The sequence below is a fragment of the Triticum aestivum genome, chromosome 2D, assembly GCF_018294505.1.
Source record: "Triticum aestivum cultivar Chinese Spring chromosome 2D, IWGSC CS RefSeq v2.1, whole genome shotgun sequence".
NCBI lineage: Eukaryota > Viridiplantae > Streptophyta > Magnoliopsida > Poales > Poaceae > Triticum > Triticum aestivum.
Window position 1 is genome coordinate 639,218,505 of NC_057799.1, and position 18,213 is coordinate 639,236,717.

General features: G+C 42.5%; 1 protein-coding gene across 1 annotated transcript; it reads right to left on the minus strand.

Annotated features, from left to right (window-relative positions):
- Positions 1 to 1,205: 1,205 nt before the first annotated feature.
- Positions 1,206 to 7,090, minus strand: LOC123055239 (general transcription and DNA repair factor IIH subunit TFB2). The gene is made up of 16 exons (XM_044479224.1): positions 6,803 to 7,090; positions 6,096 to 6,217; positions 5,845 to 6,012; positions 5,297 to 5,365; positions 4,957 to 5,050; positions 4,724 to 4,824; positions 4,215 to 4,260; positions 4,079 to 4,138; positions 3,927 to 3,995; positions 3,368 to 3,451; positions 3,218 to 3,301; positions 2,986 to 3,071; positions 2,245 to 2,335; positions 2,081 to 2,161; positions 1,918 to 1,992; positions 1,206 to 1,787 (listed from the first exon to the last, which is right to left on the minus strand). The coding sequence occupies exons 2-16, from the start codon at positions 6,206 to 6,208 to the stop codon at positions 1,653 to 1,655; spliced, it is 1,356 nt and encodes a 451-aa protein (XP_044335159.1). The 5' UTR covers positions 6,209 to 6,217; positions 6,803 to 7,090; the 3' UTR covers positions 1,206 to 1,652.
- Between the last annotated feature and the right edge of the window lie 11,123 nt (positions 7,091 to 18,213).

Genomic DNA, 18,213 nt, shown 5'->3' on the forward strand with positions numbered 1-18,213 from the left:
TCGACGATGGCATAAGGAATCGAGAATTGACAAGGCATGCTGCCGTTGCGAGGCCTGCTGGCCCAGCACCAACAATCAACACTGGAACACTCTCCATTTCAAGGGGAAGAGTTGACAAAGTTGTGGGATAAGTCCGGTGGTAGGTTGCAGTGTTTGTGTGTTTGCTCGATGAACTTTGGATGACAGGCTCGCGTATGGGGGCATATATATATTGGTATCTTTCATGGGCCAATCTGTTTTTTGGATTGAGGGATGAAAAAGGTAACTATTTATTGAGGCCTAATCCTGGTGCGTACGCGTATTTCCATCTAAAAATGGAACCGTTGTTGGTGTGAAAACGTGTACTGATACAAAATAGGCAGGAAACACACTCTTGATCGATTGCTGTTATCCGAAACTTATCAGCCATCTTTTTTATGTGTAGATTAAAGATTCTTCATGTTTCTTTCCTTTTGCATCGTCACCAATGACAATTACTACTTTAATATTCAAGTGTTTCTTCCTCTCCCCTCCCCCCCTCCCCCCAAAAAAAAAGTTTCTTCCTATTTTTTTTAACACGGTACAGACGCAAGCGCTCTGAGCACCTTCGTGAGACTGAGCCAGCATCATCTTGAGATTTACGAAGTCACCGGCGCCTCGTCGTCGACCGGAACGTCGCCTCCCACTGAAAGTGTATCGTCGGAAATCCTGAAATAAATCCAGAAATAATGCGAACACCAGGACTTGAACCCTGGTGGGCTGGGGATACCACTGTCCCTCTAACCATCCAACCGCAAGATAAGGTAAGTCTGATTTTCAAACACGCATTTATAGGCAAATTCCTATTTCAATTTCTCAAGTTAACATAATGTGGATAACAAAGGGAAACAATATCATCTCAGAAGGATTTGGTACTAACCACGTTAACCGGTTTTGCCTCCGGTTCAGTTGTATGACGGCCAATTTTGCCTCCGGTTCAGTTGACGACCACTGCCACGATATCTTTGGTGTCGATGTTGTGAACAAACAAAAAGTGGAACTTTAGTTCAAATATTTGAAACCAGTTTTTTTAATATAAATTCGTTTCTATACTGAACACTCGTTTAATGTGAGGCCATATTTCAACTTTGGTGTTGTCCTACGTCTGAACATCAAATTGAGCGCTCATTGTATTTTAACTCTACATACCAGTGTGAATACTCATAAACTCCCACGTGTTTTGTTAAAAAGATACTAAACCACTTTACTAAAAATCCAAATTGTCAATCCTGTCTTGATGCGGTTTTGCAAACTTGTCTGGTTCCAAACTGACTGACACAGGCTAATCACAATTGTACGCGACTTCCACGCAAAACTGAACTGGAGAAGTGGAGCACGTACAGTTCATCGGATTTTGATTTGCCTAACTGAATAATCCACTACCTTGTGTGACATACATTTAGCATGGCGCAAACTGCAGACTGAACCTATCAAACATATGATTACATTGGATTTATGACCGTCGAGTCCAAATGATTTCAACATCTACCAGACTACCACTCTGCCCTCCGGCAGTTGGATCTTGTAAAGACTTGTCTAGTGGGTAGGTGGATTCAGGACTTCCTCACATGAAGGAGCGTGTGGTACAGACAAGTAGCTTCTTCTCTTCTCTCCAGATGATCACTTCCCTTGGATCATCTTTGCCTGCGGAGGAACTCCCGCATTTCTTGGTGGAACTCCGCGTTCACTATCAATCGCATCTTCTTCGCGTCCTCCCACAGCAAGTACCCGTTATCCCTTGCGTGGTCACAGCATTGCTCAAACATGTCCTGGACAAATAAGTGGCACCCAGATGTAAGTATAGTGGTAATCAGACTACTAGAGTACAGGTTTTCAAATGTGTCCAAGCACCGTCCATCCGCAGGAGCTGGCAGGGTTTGGTGGGTGAAAGGTTTATACCTTGCTCGGGAAATCTTCGTATACGTGTGACAGGACCATCTCGACCCTGTTACGGTCGTTCTCCCACAGCCTAATCTGCATCGGAGATTTGGCATTCTTTGGTTTTATGTATCTGTTGAAACAGATGGTGTCTGGTATATGAGGGATGAGTTGCTGTGCTTACCTGATCTGTAACATTCTCTGGGACTATCGGTATTTTGTCGATGACACGAGGGTGGGCATTTTGCTGAAGGAATGAAATTATCTGACAAAGAAAAAGAAAAAAAGCATAACTGCATGTGTCTATGTAACAATGAATCCTGTAGAAACGTGTAATTAAGACGATACCTGTTCAGCGGTGATCCCGTTATCAAATGCACCATACAGACTTTCTTTTGTAATAGCTCCCACAATAAGGTTTGGTAGTTGATACTCTACCCTACAAGACCATATTTGTTAAGGCATTCAACAAAGATTGAAACTGAGAACACAAGGGGTATGAAGGACTAACAAAATACAGCTACCAGTATGCAACTGCCAACAATCTTTTCGATCGATCGTGGAGGGTTAAGACAATAACTAGATTTACAAGCAGAATCGGGTTCAACATTTTTGAGGGGCCTTGCATCTTGGACGCCCATACATAGTTAGCTTATAATAAGCTAACAGGCAACCCAGTGTTGCTGCATTTTGTATTCCTAGATTTAGTACTCGACTCCGGTAGGAAAGTTGGCATTGCTTAGTTATTCAAGGCATCTCAAAAAGAAGATCAACAGCCCTAGTTGCTGCTTTGAACAAAAGCGAACCAAAGCTGCCAGGATCATCCAAATAACTGAACTAGCATAGAAAAATGCCACTCGACGCAGTTCTGCCAGATTTGGTAAAACAATCTGGAAGCAGTATAGAACCGCTAAAGTGCACGCGCCCACACACACAGAGAGAGAAAAATGTTAACACTTCTGCACACCGAGCATTTCATGTATTGATAACCAAGAGCACTAGGAACATGCTGGAGCTACTAGCAGTAGCCAAAGTGTAAAAATGCCAGAGACGAGCTAGGTTAAGTCACTCATCTGATGGCTGATGTACCTTGAAAAAAGACGTAGAATTTCACAGTGCAGCTTGGAAGCAGAGTACGCATACAACCTAAAGTTTGTCTCCACAACCACAATACCCTGCCACAACAATATCACAGTATCAACTAGTAGGTGGAAATAGTTCATCTTCATTATGTGTCACTTAGGTGACAAGTTGGTGGAAGTTATGAAAGATCTGGAGAGCATAAAACTGCAATAGCAAAGGAAATGGGATGTTATTAAACCTCTTTGCTGGCAGCTGAATCTGACAAGCTCGATGAGAGATTTGTAGCCAATTTTGTAGGTATGAACCAGCTATCTTTCCGGCCCTGTTATTCTTAACTCTTAAAATCATATTTATCAAGCTGACCAGGAAAAAAATTCAAAAGTTTTACCTGCTGCAGTTTGACTAACCCGAGCTCCATCAGATCCATAATTGCAACTCTTTGGACTTCTGTCAGAGTACTTAGGCTGTAAGCCTGAAGCATGAACAGAGAGATAAGAAAACTTGCGGTCAATTTTTAAGTTGCAACCAACATACCGAGCAGCAAGGTCTGAACAAAAAGATGTGCAGAACAGCCCTTTAACTTCTTTTAAACACTGGAATTAAATATTTCCTTAAGCAATATAATCTGGCGGAAAAACGTTGATGGCCCTCAACCCCTGCCTATTAGATAGAACAGAACAAATACTAGAATATACTTTAGTATCTTTGAGATGCTCTAATTCATATATCGCATTACTGCTACAATTGATCTCTCTTCAACAAACCCCAAATCAATAATATTTACGTCTGTACACCTCTTGCTCATAATAATATTCCCTACTATTATTGAAAGAAAACTGTGCCGTCAGAAATAGGACTTTAATGATCATTGCAGACAAAGGTTGCGTAACTTTTCACTTCTGAATGGTTCTTAACATAATCTTGTAAAAAAGAATGTTTTACTTTACCGCTCCTTGTGTATGAAAACTAAGCTCCAATAGAAATGATATCAAGTCCGTGGGGTCCACCCCACGTTCCTATTCAAAAAAAAATACGAGTCAGCACAGAAAAATACTCATGTCAAATCAAAAGGCATCTAAAGATAAAATGACACCAATACCTCTGCGGATGAAATGTATTCTCTCATTATATACCAAAGCTGTGCATTTGTCTCCATCAGCTAGACAAATGGAAAAGAGTGAGAACTGAAGGCAGAAATCTGACAGATAATTTGTTCAAGTGAGCTAAGCACAGACCAGAAACTGGAAGCCATTCTCACTTAACTTTGCAGCTTCACCATCCCTGCGAAATGTATTGTATTATGAACTCATGATATTGAATTCATTATAAATTTAAACATACAGCCAGTTGAAAAGGAAGAAGAAAGAGATAAAACAGGGCTATTGGCTTTAGAAGTCCCACATCCACATGATTTACAAAAATATCTAAATTCGAATATATCAAGCCAGTCAACTGAATGAATTGTTAGGATCGCCAGTTAATCCCATTTTGCAACCAGGAGACATGAACACAATCAACGTAAACAAACAGCAATTTACTGTCAGCTCACGGTTTCTTAAATTTACTAGTCTAATTTTTGTTAGATATTACTATGTCCATACCGACACTGCATATTATACCTAATTGTACTAGCAAGAGAAAGAGCTAACTTTACATGTCATGTCATTGAAATGAAATTTGGCTGTCATTACTCACTAGTTTATACGCAACTGATTGTCAAACAAGGGGGCAATTAGAATTGAACCTTGAACTCAGAAGACCTCGCTGGAACGTCTTCATCATAGACGAGCTGAAAGTGGTCCCTTTCTCAACTTGAGACGAGTTGATCAATTGCAGCAAGAAGCACTATTTTACCGTAAAAAAAAGGAACACGCATTACTAGTTGAAGTGAACACATGTATTCTACCAAATGTGCAAACAGTATGACCCAATGAGCGAACAAAGAAAAAAATAGGGTATGAGCTTTCTCATCCTAACCTCCCATTGATCAAGAGCATAATTTTCTAGTTCCACGAGTGTAGGCAATCTGCCAGTGACACTGAATGGTAGTGGTTCCCTTGGCAAACACCCGCTGCAGCAGAAAGAAATGGAATTTGACCAACTAGTACTTTCATGGAACTTACGAAACAAAAGCCAAAGCAGTAAAACCTTAAGCACCATCCTAGTGATTTCTAACATAATAAAAAAATGATTCCATATTCTAAGATGAATAAAACATGTTGAAAACATCATAACAGTGAGACAATAAGCAATTAGCTTCAAACAGAAGAATAAAATATCCGTGTTGTATTCAACAAAATAGTTCAGAAAAACTTACCCACTAACCAAATACTTTTGCATGTTAGCTTGAAACTTATTATTCATCTTGTAGCTCACCTCCTTCCTTCTGTATGTGCATCAAAACAAAGTGAGCTAGAAATTGCATGATTCATTTGTAGACTACAAAGTATGCACACAGTACACGAGCAGGTGAATTAGAAATTGCATAGACTAACTTGCATCATGCAAGTAACTCAAAACCTAATAAACTAAAGAATTCCTATTGCTACACTTATACAGAATAGTCATCAAAATAACGGAGCCAGGCACTGTTTACTACCTCTAATTAGAATTTTGTTTCCGCTAATATTTCAGCAACTTGGTATCCACCATAGATCAAATCGCTCATGCATGCTAAAGATATAACAGATGGCATCGCACCGGCAGCCCTGGGTCACTATGGCAAATAAAAATCACCATTCTGGCTTGTAAGTTCCAATTATTTGGCTCTTTGCTAGTCGATCAGATCCAGGAATGTTAAAAAGATCTTCGTGAAAATCTCAACCATACATACCAAGCACCAGATGGAGGTGGATGAGGTCTTACCTGTCACGTACTTCCACAAATACCCTGAGTTGGAGCAACCTATCGATGGCAACCTTGTGCTTGGAGGCATACTCATCCAGCACCCACTCCTGCATAGCCGCAGCAAGCATCGGTGCCGACACGTACAACATCTGAATCACGTACTTCTTTGCCAGCGGTGGGAACGACCTGCAGAAGTGAAAGTGTGAAAAATCACAATGAAAGCAACAAGACCTCGCCAAAATGTGTTGCGCAACTGGCTGGTTGGAGACCTGAGTACAGCCTCACAGATGAAGGCGGAATCGTAGAGCATGTCTAGTTTGGCGGCAGGCAGTGCGGCCACCATGTCCATGAAGTTCCGCGCGACCACCATCACCTGAGGCATCTTTGCAGCAGCGCCTACAGAGAGCAGGCGGGGTAGGAAAAAAATGAATTAAGCAATAATGATGGAAGCATTTGATAGGTACCATAATATGAATGCTCTCAAACTGGAAATTCCGACTAAACTGCATACAAGATCAGCCAATGCCTAACTTGACATAGGTACTAGATAAACTCCCAAAAGTTTCATTCAGCAGTAGGATTGGTTGCTAACTTGACATAGGTACCAGATCACAACTAATTTGTCTAATATGCTAGCTAGACCTGGGGTACAGGCCTAGAAGATTAAATTGTATAAATAAGTAGGGTTGAACAAGATTGAATTGAACCAAACAGGCTGAACCCTAAGGCCGCGCTTAGCATCCAGGTTAACTTGTGCGCTTGCAATCAGTTCACACTGATATTTTACAGGGCACTAACGAGACCACCCGACACGAGCGGATGCTGTTTTCATTGTGATAAATAAAATGTTGTTCGGGCAGTTGGGGAAAAAACACATCAGGCCATCAAGTCCACCAAATCTAAAGATAATACAGCAATTGCATATAATACAGTTCATCAACGAGGAATCGACTAGCAATGCTTGCTGGGGCATCAAACCTGCGCCTGGCCGCTCCCACAGAGCGATAGGAAGAGCTCCGCAGCCGCCGATGCCCTAGGCCGAGGTCGCCCGCGGCGGCGGGGAAGCCAGATGGGGAGGGGAAGAGAAGGGGGCGCAGCAGCAGCGGCCCGGGGGTGGGTGCGCGGGGGGTGGTAGGAGCAGATGGCGGAGGGGCGTGGCGGTGGTGAAGAATAAGGCGTAGAGGCGGCGACGGCGAGCGCCTCGCCGCGAGCAGGCGGCAGCGACGGGGAAGCAGCGGAGGAAGACAAGGCTGGGCCGGGGTTCGGGCTGCTCCCTGGGCGTCTCTTCTAACGAGCGCAGACCTCCTCGTTGATGGGCCTAGCCCAGCGCGATGAAGGGACGCACATTTCCTGTTCATTCGGTTTTTTATTTCACATTATTTTCGTTTTTTCAAAAATTAACTTGCTAAAAGAGTAAAATTAACTTAAAAATAACATTTATAATTATAAACAAATCAATGAATTCTCGAAACTGTAAGTGAAACTATTTTTTTATGAATTTCAAAAGGTGTTCAAGAATTTACTTATTTTATTAAAAAAAATGCTCGTGAATCTGAAGAATATTAGTGGAACTAAAAACATATCATAGATCAACAAATATAAAATCGTAAATTTAATGTTCATCTCGTATTTAAAAAATTTACATCATGCATTTAGAAACACGAATGTTTTACTTTCATGTAAAATGTCCGTCTCGTGTTTTCAAGATACATAACGTATTTTTAAAATGTTCTTCACGCATTTTAAAATTCTTCAACCTTATTTCAAGAAATTGTTTATCATGCATTTAAAAAATACCTTTATTAAAAAATCTTCACGTATTTGACACAAGTTCTACTTGTATTTTAAAATATTCATTGCATATTTAAAAAGTATCCTTTTTGCATTTGAAAATTCTTCGATGCTACTTACAAAAATGTTTTCATTGCTTCCTTAAAACATGTTCATCGTGCACTTAAAAAGTGTTTAACCTTATTCAAGAAATATTCATCACGTATTTAAAAAATGTTCAGCTTGCATTTTAAAATTATTCATCATGTAGTAAAAATAATTGTTGCGCATTTAAAAATTGTTGACGGTTTACAATTTATACCTGATTCTACACAGACCTAAATTTAGTGTTCATCCAGAAGAAAATAAAACAAAAATCAACTTTGGCAGCAATAAATTTGTATAGTGCTTGAAATCACCTCTTTCAAACATGGCTATAGTATAGTTTGCAAAACATCATGGCATTTCCCAACTATGAACCTTAGTTTGACCTAATAAGGATATAAAATAAAATAGAATGAAACAAGTTGTATTTAACAAAGCGGTCGAAGGTAGTACATGGCTACATGCCATACTTCGTGTCTCTGTCAAGCAAAAAATAAACTGGCTTAAAACCTAAAAAATACATGTAGATTGTGAATGTGAAAGAAAATAAATATGTTTAGTATTTTGAGAAATTAATGGCGTCCTAAAAAAGTCATGTTATCTTATCCAAAAGAACAAAAAGGCAATATTCATGTGTGGCAAAATTCAAAGAGGCACAAGTAGATTTTTTTAGCTGACAAGTAGATTATTTCAGAGGGCAGGCACGTGTGGCCCTAGTATTGAACATACAAAGGATGAAGGGGGTGCTAGGCAGGCTCGCGCCGTCCACGTGTCGCTATGAATAGTGCGCATAGCGAGCGAGCGAGCGTCCCGCATCTCCACCCCCACAACCACGAGGCGCCGGCCCGCATCTCCGCTCCATCCTAGCCGCTCACACACCCTAGCCGCCTCTCCTCTGCTCCCCCGCTCCAGCCGCCTCTCCCCCGCTCCCCTCCCTTCCTCTCTCACGAACCCTAGTATCCTTTAAACCTCTTCTGTTCTCTCTCACTAATTAATTTGCACAAGTGGTCAAATAACAAGTGAAAGGAGTAGTGATTTTCATCCATACATAGTAAGTTATAGTTAAGTGTACAGACGGCAATATGACAAATAGTGTGCATTGATTAAGACGATAGGGCGGTCGAAACATACATTTCGGGTGGTGTAGACACACGGATAAATGCAGAGATATCAGATAGTACGCAGTTTTGAACACGACAAAATAAATGCAGCGCTTTTCTACCACCCACCCGACAATGACGAAGATCTTTGATTTTTGATATCTCAGAAAGCGACGACCTTAAGTTTCAGCTATGGTCGAGGGGTATAAAACATGGTCTATGTTGGCCTTGATGTAGGACAACAGAATAGTTTTTTTTTTGCGAAAAGGACAACTGAACAGTTAAAAAGTCACATTACAATCCACAAATTTATACAGGTGCGGAAGAGGATGCACATAAATAATCTCACGTTTATAGTCAAGGCAATAGGGCGGTTGAAATGACGATACGAAGGGGGCACCGCAAACAATGAGAGGGGACTCTACACCAATGTAAAAGAGTGTAGAATTATTGTTTTCCTGGATAACAGTTGTGGACTCTTTTTATAGACGAGTAAGATGATTGCGATCACGTTCTTTTGGACATACATGCGTAAATGTTGGGTTTTTTTTCCTGCCACGCACTCATCAGCAATGATCTTTGATCTTTTGGATTATAAAAATGGACCACCTTAAATTCAGGCATGGTCGATGCATAATGTATTAAGACATGTTTGAGTCAGAGAAGGGGGTGCAGCGGCAGCAAAATGATCCGCAGGTGGGGGAGAAGATGGCAGAGGAGCGGAAGGGCAAAGGCGGCGACGGCGAGCTCCTCGCCGCGAGCAGGCGGCTGCGGCGGGGAAACGGGCAAGGAAGGATCTTGGGTAGTGCGTAGTGTTGTGTATTGCTACTAGCCGAGCAAGCTCCTCATTATTGGGCGTGGCCTGCCCCCTCTCGTGGCCAGAAAAACAAGAAGAATATGCGTGGGAGGGGGCACAGGGCAGGCATGCATATTCTTCTTGTATTTCTAAAAAACCGCATATTCCTCTTGTTTCAGTTTTCTCTTTCACATAATTTTCGTTTTTATATTTTTTCCATGGAATGCTCTAAAATCAATGTTTCACGAATTTATAAACTGTTCGTGGAACCAAAAATGTTTCACGAATTTGAAAAAAAATGTTCAAGATTTTTCTATTGATTTTTTAAAAATGCTCGTGAATTTACAGAGTGTTATTGCAACGAAAAAATATATATTTAATTTTTAACGCATATTCAGAAATAGTTATCGTTCATTTCAAAATTGTTTAATGTTATTAAAAAAATCATCACGTATGTAAAACAAGTTCAGCCTGTATCACAAAATAGTCATCTTATATCTAAAAATATCCTTTATGCATATGAAGATTCTTCAACGGTACTTACAAAATTGGTTTTTATCGCTTGTTTAAGAAATGTTCATCGTGCACTTAAAAGGTGTTTAAACTTATTCAAGAAATATTCAACATGTATTTGAGAATGATCGACTTGTATTTAAAAACTCACCATGTTTAAAAAAATGTTTGCAGTTTATAATTTATACCCAATTCTACACGGACCTAAATCTAGCTAGCGTTCATCCAGAAGAAAATAGCTAAATCAATTTTGGCATCAATAAAATGATCTAGTGTCGAATCACCTCTTTCAACCATGGCTTTAGCGTAGTTTGCAAAACATCCTAGCATTTCCCAACTATGCATCATTTTTGCAATAGTTTGACCTGACAAGGAGACATAAAATAAAATGGAATGAAACAACTTGTATTTAGCATGTGAATACGTATGTGTGTGTACACGGAGTAAGGTTGCCCATCGTTCTTCCGCACAAAGCGGAAGACCCACACAGGGAGGCTGGATTTGGACATCCCCACCTATTGTGACCTTCCATCGCTTTCCTCATTAAGGAATCAGAGTGGTTCCGGACCGGGACCACACTTTCTTTTGAGGGTTAAAAAGAGATTTATTTCATAATTATAGAGTTAAAGTGACACGGTGGTTCTTGGTGTAACCACGCAACAACGGTACACTCAGTATGACTATAATTTGTCAAATAATTGGACACTTTATTTTGATCTCTACCATTTCTGTGGAATAAACTCCCTGCCAACCATCAAAGCTTCGATCTCTGCGATGTTTGTACACTGAACGAGCCAAGCCATTATCTGACAAGGTAGTACATGGCATACTTCGTGTCTCTGTCAAGCAAGAAGAAAAACTGGCTTAAAACCGGAAACATACATGTAGATTGTGAATGTAAAAAAATGTTTAGTATTTTGAGCAATTAATGGCGTCCTAAAAAAGTCGTGTTATCTTATCTGAAAGACAAAAAGGCAGTATTCATGTGTGGTAAAATTCAGAGGCAGCAGTAGATTTTTTTTGAGCTGGCAAGTAGATTATTTCAGCGGGCAGGCCTGTGTGGCGCGTGTTTCACCGGAAGGTAACGCCCTAGTATATCCTTTAAACCTCTCCCGTTCTCTCTCACTAATTAATTTGCGCAAGTGATCAAATCACAAGTGAAGAGTAGTGATTTTTCATCCATACATAGTAAGTTATAGTTAAGTGTACACACGGGAATACGACATATATTTCGGGTGGCTTTAGACACACGGATAAATGCAGAGATATCAGATAGTACACAGTTTTGAACACGACGAAATAAATGTAGCGCTTTTCTACCACTCACCCGACAACACGAAGATCTTTGATTTCTTCTCTTTTTTTTTGAGCTGGAATACCTTGCATTCCAAAATTACGGTGGACCGGCCAGATCGGCGGCCACATCTCGGATTACATCAACGTGGAACTCCTCGAGCCAAGCACACTGGCCATTTGGGAGGTTCCGACCGTGAGAGGCTGCCAGCACATGCGCTGGTTTGTTACAATTCCTGGGCCGGAAAACTACATTGGCATCAATAAAAACTTGCTGCATTTGGGACTTTGCTTCCCTGAATAAGACTCCCAGGGGGTTGTGGTCTGACGTCGACCATGCCGTTGCTTGGTGCAAGGGGAGACAGTCCGTCTGGAAGATCACCCGACCCATCCCAAATTGTTCAGCGATCTGGATGGCCTTGAGCAGTGCAGACGCTTCCGCATGCATGGCATCCTGCATATTCTGCAGCCCGCTCGCCGCTGCCAGTACCATTTCGCCTTCGGCATTCCTGGCTAGGGCACCCCAGCTCCCTGCTCGCGAAAGCAAAACCATGCCTCTCGCGGAACCAAAACCGTGACTCTCGCGAAAGGAAAAAAAAGCAAAAATGCGTTTTTTCACGCAATTTTTTCCCAAATTATTTTTTGATCCAAAAGCTAAGGAAGACCGGTGGAAAAGCGAACGTCGAAAAAACCCGGAAAAAAAGTTTAAAAAGCCGAAAACGCATGCGGAAAAACAAAAATAAATCCGGAGGAAGCGTCCAGAGCGCGACACGTGACGAACGGCTAAGAGCGCGCCAAGTGACGCTGATCGTTGCGAGGCTCCCGAAGGAGCGCTCGTCAACTAGTTGCTCTCCTTGCGTCGAGAAACACAGCCGGCAGCAGATTGCGGCCTTGCTAAGAGCTTTTCTAATGTCAAGTATCATTTCCTTAGACCATGAGATTGTGCAACTCCCGGATACCGTAGGAATGCTTTGGGTGTACCAAACGTCACAACGTAACTGGGTGGCTATAAAGGTGCACTACAGGTATCTCCGAAAGTGTCTGTTGGGTTGGCACGAATCGAGACTGGGATTTGTCACTCCCTGTAAACGGAGAGGTATCTCTGGGCCCACTCGGTAGGACATCATCATAATGTGCATAATGTGACCAAGGAGTTGATCACTGGATGATGTGTTACGGAACGAGTAAAGAGGCTTGCCGGTAACGAGATTCAACAAGGTATCGGGATACCGACGATCGAATCTCGGGCAAGTACTATACCGGTAGACAAAGGGAATTGTATACGGGATTGATTGAATCCCCGACATCGTGGTTCATCCGATGAGATCATCGTGGAACATGTGGGAGCCAACATGGGTATCCAGATCCCGCTGTTGGTTATTGGCCGGAGAACGTCTCGGTCATGTCTGCATGGTTCCCGAACCCGTAGGGTCTACACACTTAAGGTTCGATGACACTAGGGTTACAGGGAATAGATATACGTGGTTACCGAATGTTGTTCGGAGTCCCCGGATGAGATCCCGGACGTCACGAGGAGTTCCGGAATGGTCCGGAGGTAAAGATTTATATATGGGAAGTCCCGTTTTGGTCACCGGAAAAGTTTCGGGTGCTATCGGTAACGTACCGGGACCACCGGGAGGTTCCCGGGGGTCCACCAGGTGGGGCCACCGGCCCCAGAGGGCTGCGTGGGCCAAGTGTGGGAAGGGACCAGCCCCTAGGTGGGCTGGTGCGCCTCCCACAAGGGGCCCAAGGCGCAGGGAAGGGGGAAAGGGGAAACCCTAGGCTCAGATGGGCCTAAGGCCCACCTAGTGGTGCGCCCCCCTCTCTCCCCCCTTGGCCGCCCCTCCAAGTCCCATCTAGGGCCGGCCGCACCCCTTGGGGGGGAACCCTAGATGGGGGCGCAGCCCCTCCCCATCCCCTATATATAGTGGGGGTTTTGGGGCTGCCATAGACATGAGACTTCCTCTCTCTTTGGCCCAGCCCTACCCCTCTCCCTCCTCGTCTCTCGCAGTGCTTGGCGAAGCCCTGGTGGAGTGCCATGCTCCTCCATCACCACCATGCCGTTGTGCTGCTGCTGGACGGAGTCTTCCCCAACCTTTCCCTCTCTCCCTTCTGGATCAAGGCGTGGGAGACGTCACCGGGCTGCACGTGTGTTGAACGCGGAGGCGCCGTGGTTCGGCGCTTAGATCGGAATCAACCGCGATCTGAATCGCTACGAGTACGACTCCTTCATCCGCGTTCTTGCAACGCTTCCGCATCGCGATCTACAATGGTATGTAGATGCACTCCCCTTCCCATCGTTGCTAGATTACTCCATAGATTGATCTTGGTGATGCGTAGAAAATTTTGAATTTCTGCTACGTTCCCCAACAGTGTTATCAGAGCTAGGTCTATGCGTAGTTTCTATGCACGAGTAGAACACAAAGTAGTTGTGGGCGTCGATTTTGTCAATTTACTTGCCGTTACTAGTCTTATCTTGATTCGGCGGCATCGTGGGATGAAGCGGCCCGGACCGACCTTACACGTACACTTACGTGAGACAGGTTCCACCGACTGACATGCACTAGTTGCATAAGGTGGCTAGCGGGTGTCTGTCTCTCCCACTTTAGTCGGATCGGATTCGATGAAAAGGGTCCTTATGAAGGGTAAATAGAAATTGGCATATCACGTTGTGGTTTTTGCGTAGGTAAGAAACGTTCTTGCTAGAAACCCATAGCAGCCACGTAAAACATGCAACAACAATTAGAGGACGTCTAACTTGTTTTTGCAGGGTATGCTATGTGATGTGATATGGCCAAAAGGATGTGATGAATGATATATGTGATGTATGAGATTGATCATGTTCTTGTAATAGGAATCACGACTTGCATGTCGATGAGTATGACAACCGGCAGGAGCCATAGGAGTTGTCTTAATTTATTGTATGACCTGCGTGTCAATGAAAACGCCATGTAATTACTTTACTCTATTGCTAACCGTTAGCCATAGTAGTAGAAGTAATAGTTGGCGAGACAACTTCATGAAGACACGATGATGGAGATCATGATGATGGAGATCATGGTGTCATGCCGGTGACGAAGGTGATCATGCCGCGCCTCGAAGATGGAGATCAAAAGGCACAAGATGATATTGGCCATATCACGTCACTTTATGATTTGCATGTGATGTTTATCATGTTTACATCTTATTTGCTTAGAACGACGGTAGCATAAATAAGATGATCCCTCACTAAAATTTCAAGAGACGTGTTCCCCCTAACTGTGCACCGTTGCGAAGGTTCGTTGTTTCGAAGCACCACGTGATGATCGGGTGTGATAGATTCTAACGTTCGAATACAACGGGTGTTGACGAGCCTAGCATGTACAGACATGGCCTCGGAACACATGCGAAACACTTAGGTTGACTTGACGAGCCTAGCATGTACAGACATGGCCTCGGAACACAAGAGACCGAAAGGTCGAACGTGAGTCGTATAGTAGATGCGATCAACATGGAGATGTTCACCGATGATGACTAGTCCGTCTCACGTGATGATCGGACACGGCCTAGTTTGACTCAGACCATGTATCACTTAGATGACTGGAGGGATGTCTATCTGAGTGGGAGTTCAATAATCAGATGAACTTCATTATCATGAACATAGTCAAAAGGTCTTTGCAAATTATGTCATAGCTTGCGCTTTAGTTCTACTATTTAAGATATGTTCCTAGAGAAAATTTAGTTGAAAGTTGATAGTAGCAATTATGCGGACTGGGTCCGTAAACTGAGAATTGTCCTCATTGCTGCACAGAAGGCTTATGTCCTTAATGCACCGCTCGGTGTGCTGAACCTCAGCGTCGTCTGTAGATGTTGCGGAACATCTGACATACACGTTTTGATAACTACGTGATAGTTCAGTGCGTAATGCTAACGGTTTAGAATTGTGGCACCAAAGACGGTTTTTGAAACGTCACAGAACATATGAGATGTTCCAAAGACTGAAATTGGGATTTCAGACTAGTGCCCATGTCAAGAGGTATGAGACCTCTGACAAGTTTCTTAAGCCTGCAAACTAAGGGAGAAAAGCTCAATCGTTGAGCATGTGCTCAGATTGTCTGAGTACCACAATCGCTTGAATCGAGTGGGAGTTAATCTTCCAGATGAGACAGTGATGGTTCTCCATAGTCACTGCCACCAAGCTATTAGAGCTTCGTGATGAACTATAACATATCAGGGATAGATATGATGATCCTTGAGCTATTCGCGATGTTTGACACCGCGAAAGTAGAAATCAAATAGGAGCATCAATTGTTGATGGTTAGTAAAACCACTAGTTTCAAGAAGGGCAAGGGCAAAAGGGATACTTCATGAAACAGCTAATCATTTGCTGCTCTAGTGAAGAATCCCAAGGTTAAACCCAAACCCGAGACTAAGTGCTCCTGTAATGAGGGGAACGGTCACTGAAGCAGAACTACCCTAGATACTTGGTAGATGAGAAGGCAGGCAAGGTCGACAGAAGTATATTGGATATACATTATATGAATGTGTACTTTACTAGTACTCCTAGCAGCACCAGGGTATTAGATACCGGTTCGGTTGCTAAGTGTTAGTAACTCGGAAAAAAAGCTACGGAATAAACGGAGACTAGCTAAAGATGAGATGACGATATGTGTTGGAAGTGTTTCCAAGGTTGATGTGATCAAGCGTCGCATGCTCCCTCTACCATCGAGATTGGTGTTAAACCTAAATAATTGTTATTTGGTGTTTGCGTTGAGCATAAACATGATTGGATTATGTTTATCGCAATACGGTTATTCATTTAAGGAGAATAATGATTACTCTGTTTATTTGAATAATACCTTCAATGGTCTTGCACCTAAAATGAATCTCGATCGCAGTGATACACATGTTCGTGCCAAAAGATATAAAATAGTAATGATAGTACCACATACTTGTGGCACTGCCATTTGAGTCATATTGGTATAGAACGCATGAAGAAGCTCCATGTAGATGGATCTTTGGACTCACTCATTTTTGAAAAGATTGAGACATGCGAACCATGTCTATTGGTGTATATGCATGAAGAAACTCCATGCGGATGGATCGTTTGGACTCACTTGATTTTGAATCACTTGAGACATGCAAATCGTACCACATGGGCAAGATGACTGAAAGGCCTCGTTTTCAGTCAGATGGAACAAGAGAGCAACTTGTTGGAAGTAATACATTTTGATGTGTGCAGTCCAATGAGTGCTGAGGCATGCAGTGGATATCGTTATGTTCTTACTTCACAGATGATTTGAGTAGATGCTGAGTGTATTTACTTGATGAAACACAAGTCTGAATTATTGAAAGGTTCAAGTAATTTCAGAGTGAAGTTGAAGATCGTCGTGACAAGAGGATAAAATGTCTGTGATATGATCATAGAGATGAGTATCTGAGTTACGAGTTTGGCACACAATTAAGAAATTGTGGAAATTGTTTCACGACTAATACCGCTTGGAGCACCATAGTGTGATGGTGTGTCCGAACATCATAACTGCACCCTATTGGATATGGTGCATACCATGATGTCTCTTATCGAATTACAACTATCGGTTATGGGTTAGGCATTAGAGACAACCGCATTCACTTTAAATAGGACACCACGCAATTCCGTTGAGACGACACCGTTTAGAGAAACCTAAGTTGTCATTTCTTAAAAGTTTGGGGCTGCGACGCTTATGTGAAAAAGTTTCAGGCTGATAAGCTCGAAACCAAAGCGGATAAATGCATCTTCATAGAATACCCAAAACAGTTGGGTATACCTCCTGTTTCAGATCTGGAAGTAAACAAGTCCTTTCTCGAGAAAAAGTTTCTCTCGAAAGAATTGAGTGGGAGGGTGGTGGAGACTTGATGAGGTTATTGAACCATGACTTCAACTAGTGAGTAGCAGGGCACAGAAAGTTGTTCCTGTGGCACCTACACCAATTGAAGTGGAAGCTTATGATAGTGATCATGAAACTTCGGATCAAGTCACTACCAAACCTCGTAGGTCGACAAGGATGCGTACTACTTCAAAGTGGTACGTAATCCTGTCTTGGAAGTCATGTTGTTGGACAACGATGAACCTATGAGTTGTGGAGAAGCGATGGTGGGCCCGGATTCCGAAGAATGGCTCAAGGCCATGAAATCCGAGATAGGATCCATGTATCAGAACAAAGCATGGACTTTGGTGAACTTGCCCGATGATCGGCAAGCCATTGAGATAAATGGATCTTTAAGAAGAAGACGAACATGGACGGTAATGTTATCGTCTATGAAGCTCGACTTGTGGCAAAGAGTATTTTCACAAGTTCAAGGAGTTGACTACGATGAGATTTTCTCATCCGTAGCGATGCTTAAGTCCGTCGGAATCATGTTAGCATTAGCTGCATTTATGAAATCTGGCAGATGGATGTCAAAACAAGTTTCCTTACCAGTTTTCGTAAGGAAAGGTTGTATGTGATACAGTCAGAAAGGTTTTGTCGATCCTAAGGATGCTAAAAGGTATGCTACCTCCAGCGATCCTTCCATGGACTAGAGCAAGCATCTCGGAGTCAGAATATACGCTTTGATGGAGTGATCAAAGTTTTTGGGTTTATACAAAGTTTGTTAGAAACTTGTATTTACAATAAAGTGAGTGGGAGCGCTACAACATTTCTGATAAGAATATGTGAATGACATATTGTTGATCCGAAATGATGTAAAATTTCTGGAAAGCATAAAGGGTTGTTTGAAAGGAGTTTTTCAAAGGAAGACCTGGATAAAGCTGCTTACGTATTGGGCATCAAGATCTATAGAGATAGATCA

What these genes read in the sequence shown, in the direction of transcription:
- LOC123055239 (XM_044479224.1), bottom strand. Translation starts at nt 6,208, where the DNA reads ATGCCTCAGGTGATGGTGGTCGCGCGGAACTTCATGGACATGGTGGCC. An exon ending in ATGCTCTTGATCAATGGGAG is followed by an intron (nt 4,825 to 4,956) that starts GTTAGGATGAGA and finishes ACGGTAAAATAG; the next exon opens with TGCTTCTTGCTGCAATTGAT. An exon ending in ACGGGATCACCGCTGAACAG is followed by an intron (nt 2,162 to 2,244) that starts GTATCGTCTTAA and finishes TTTCTTTGTCAG; the next exon opens with ATAATTTCATTCCTTCAGCA.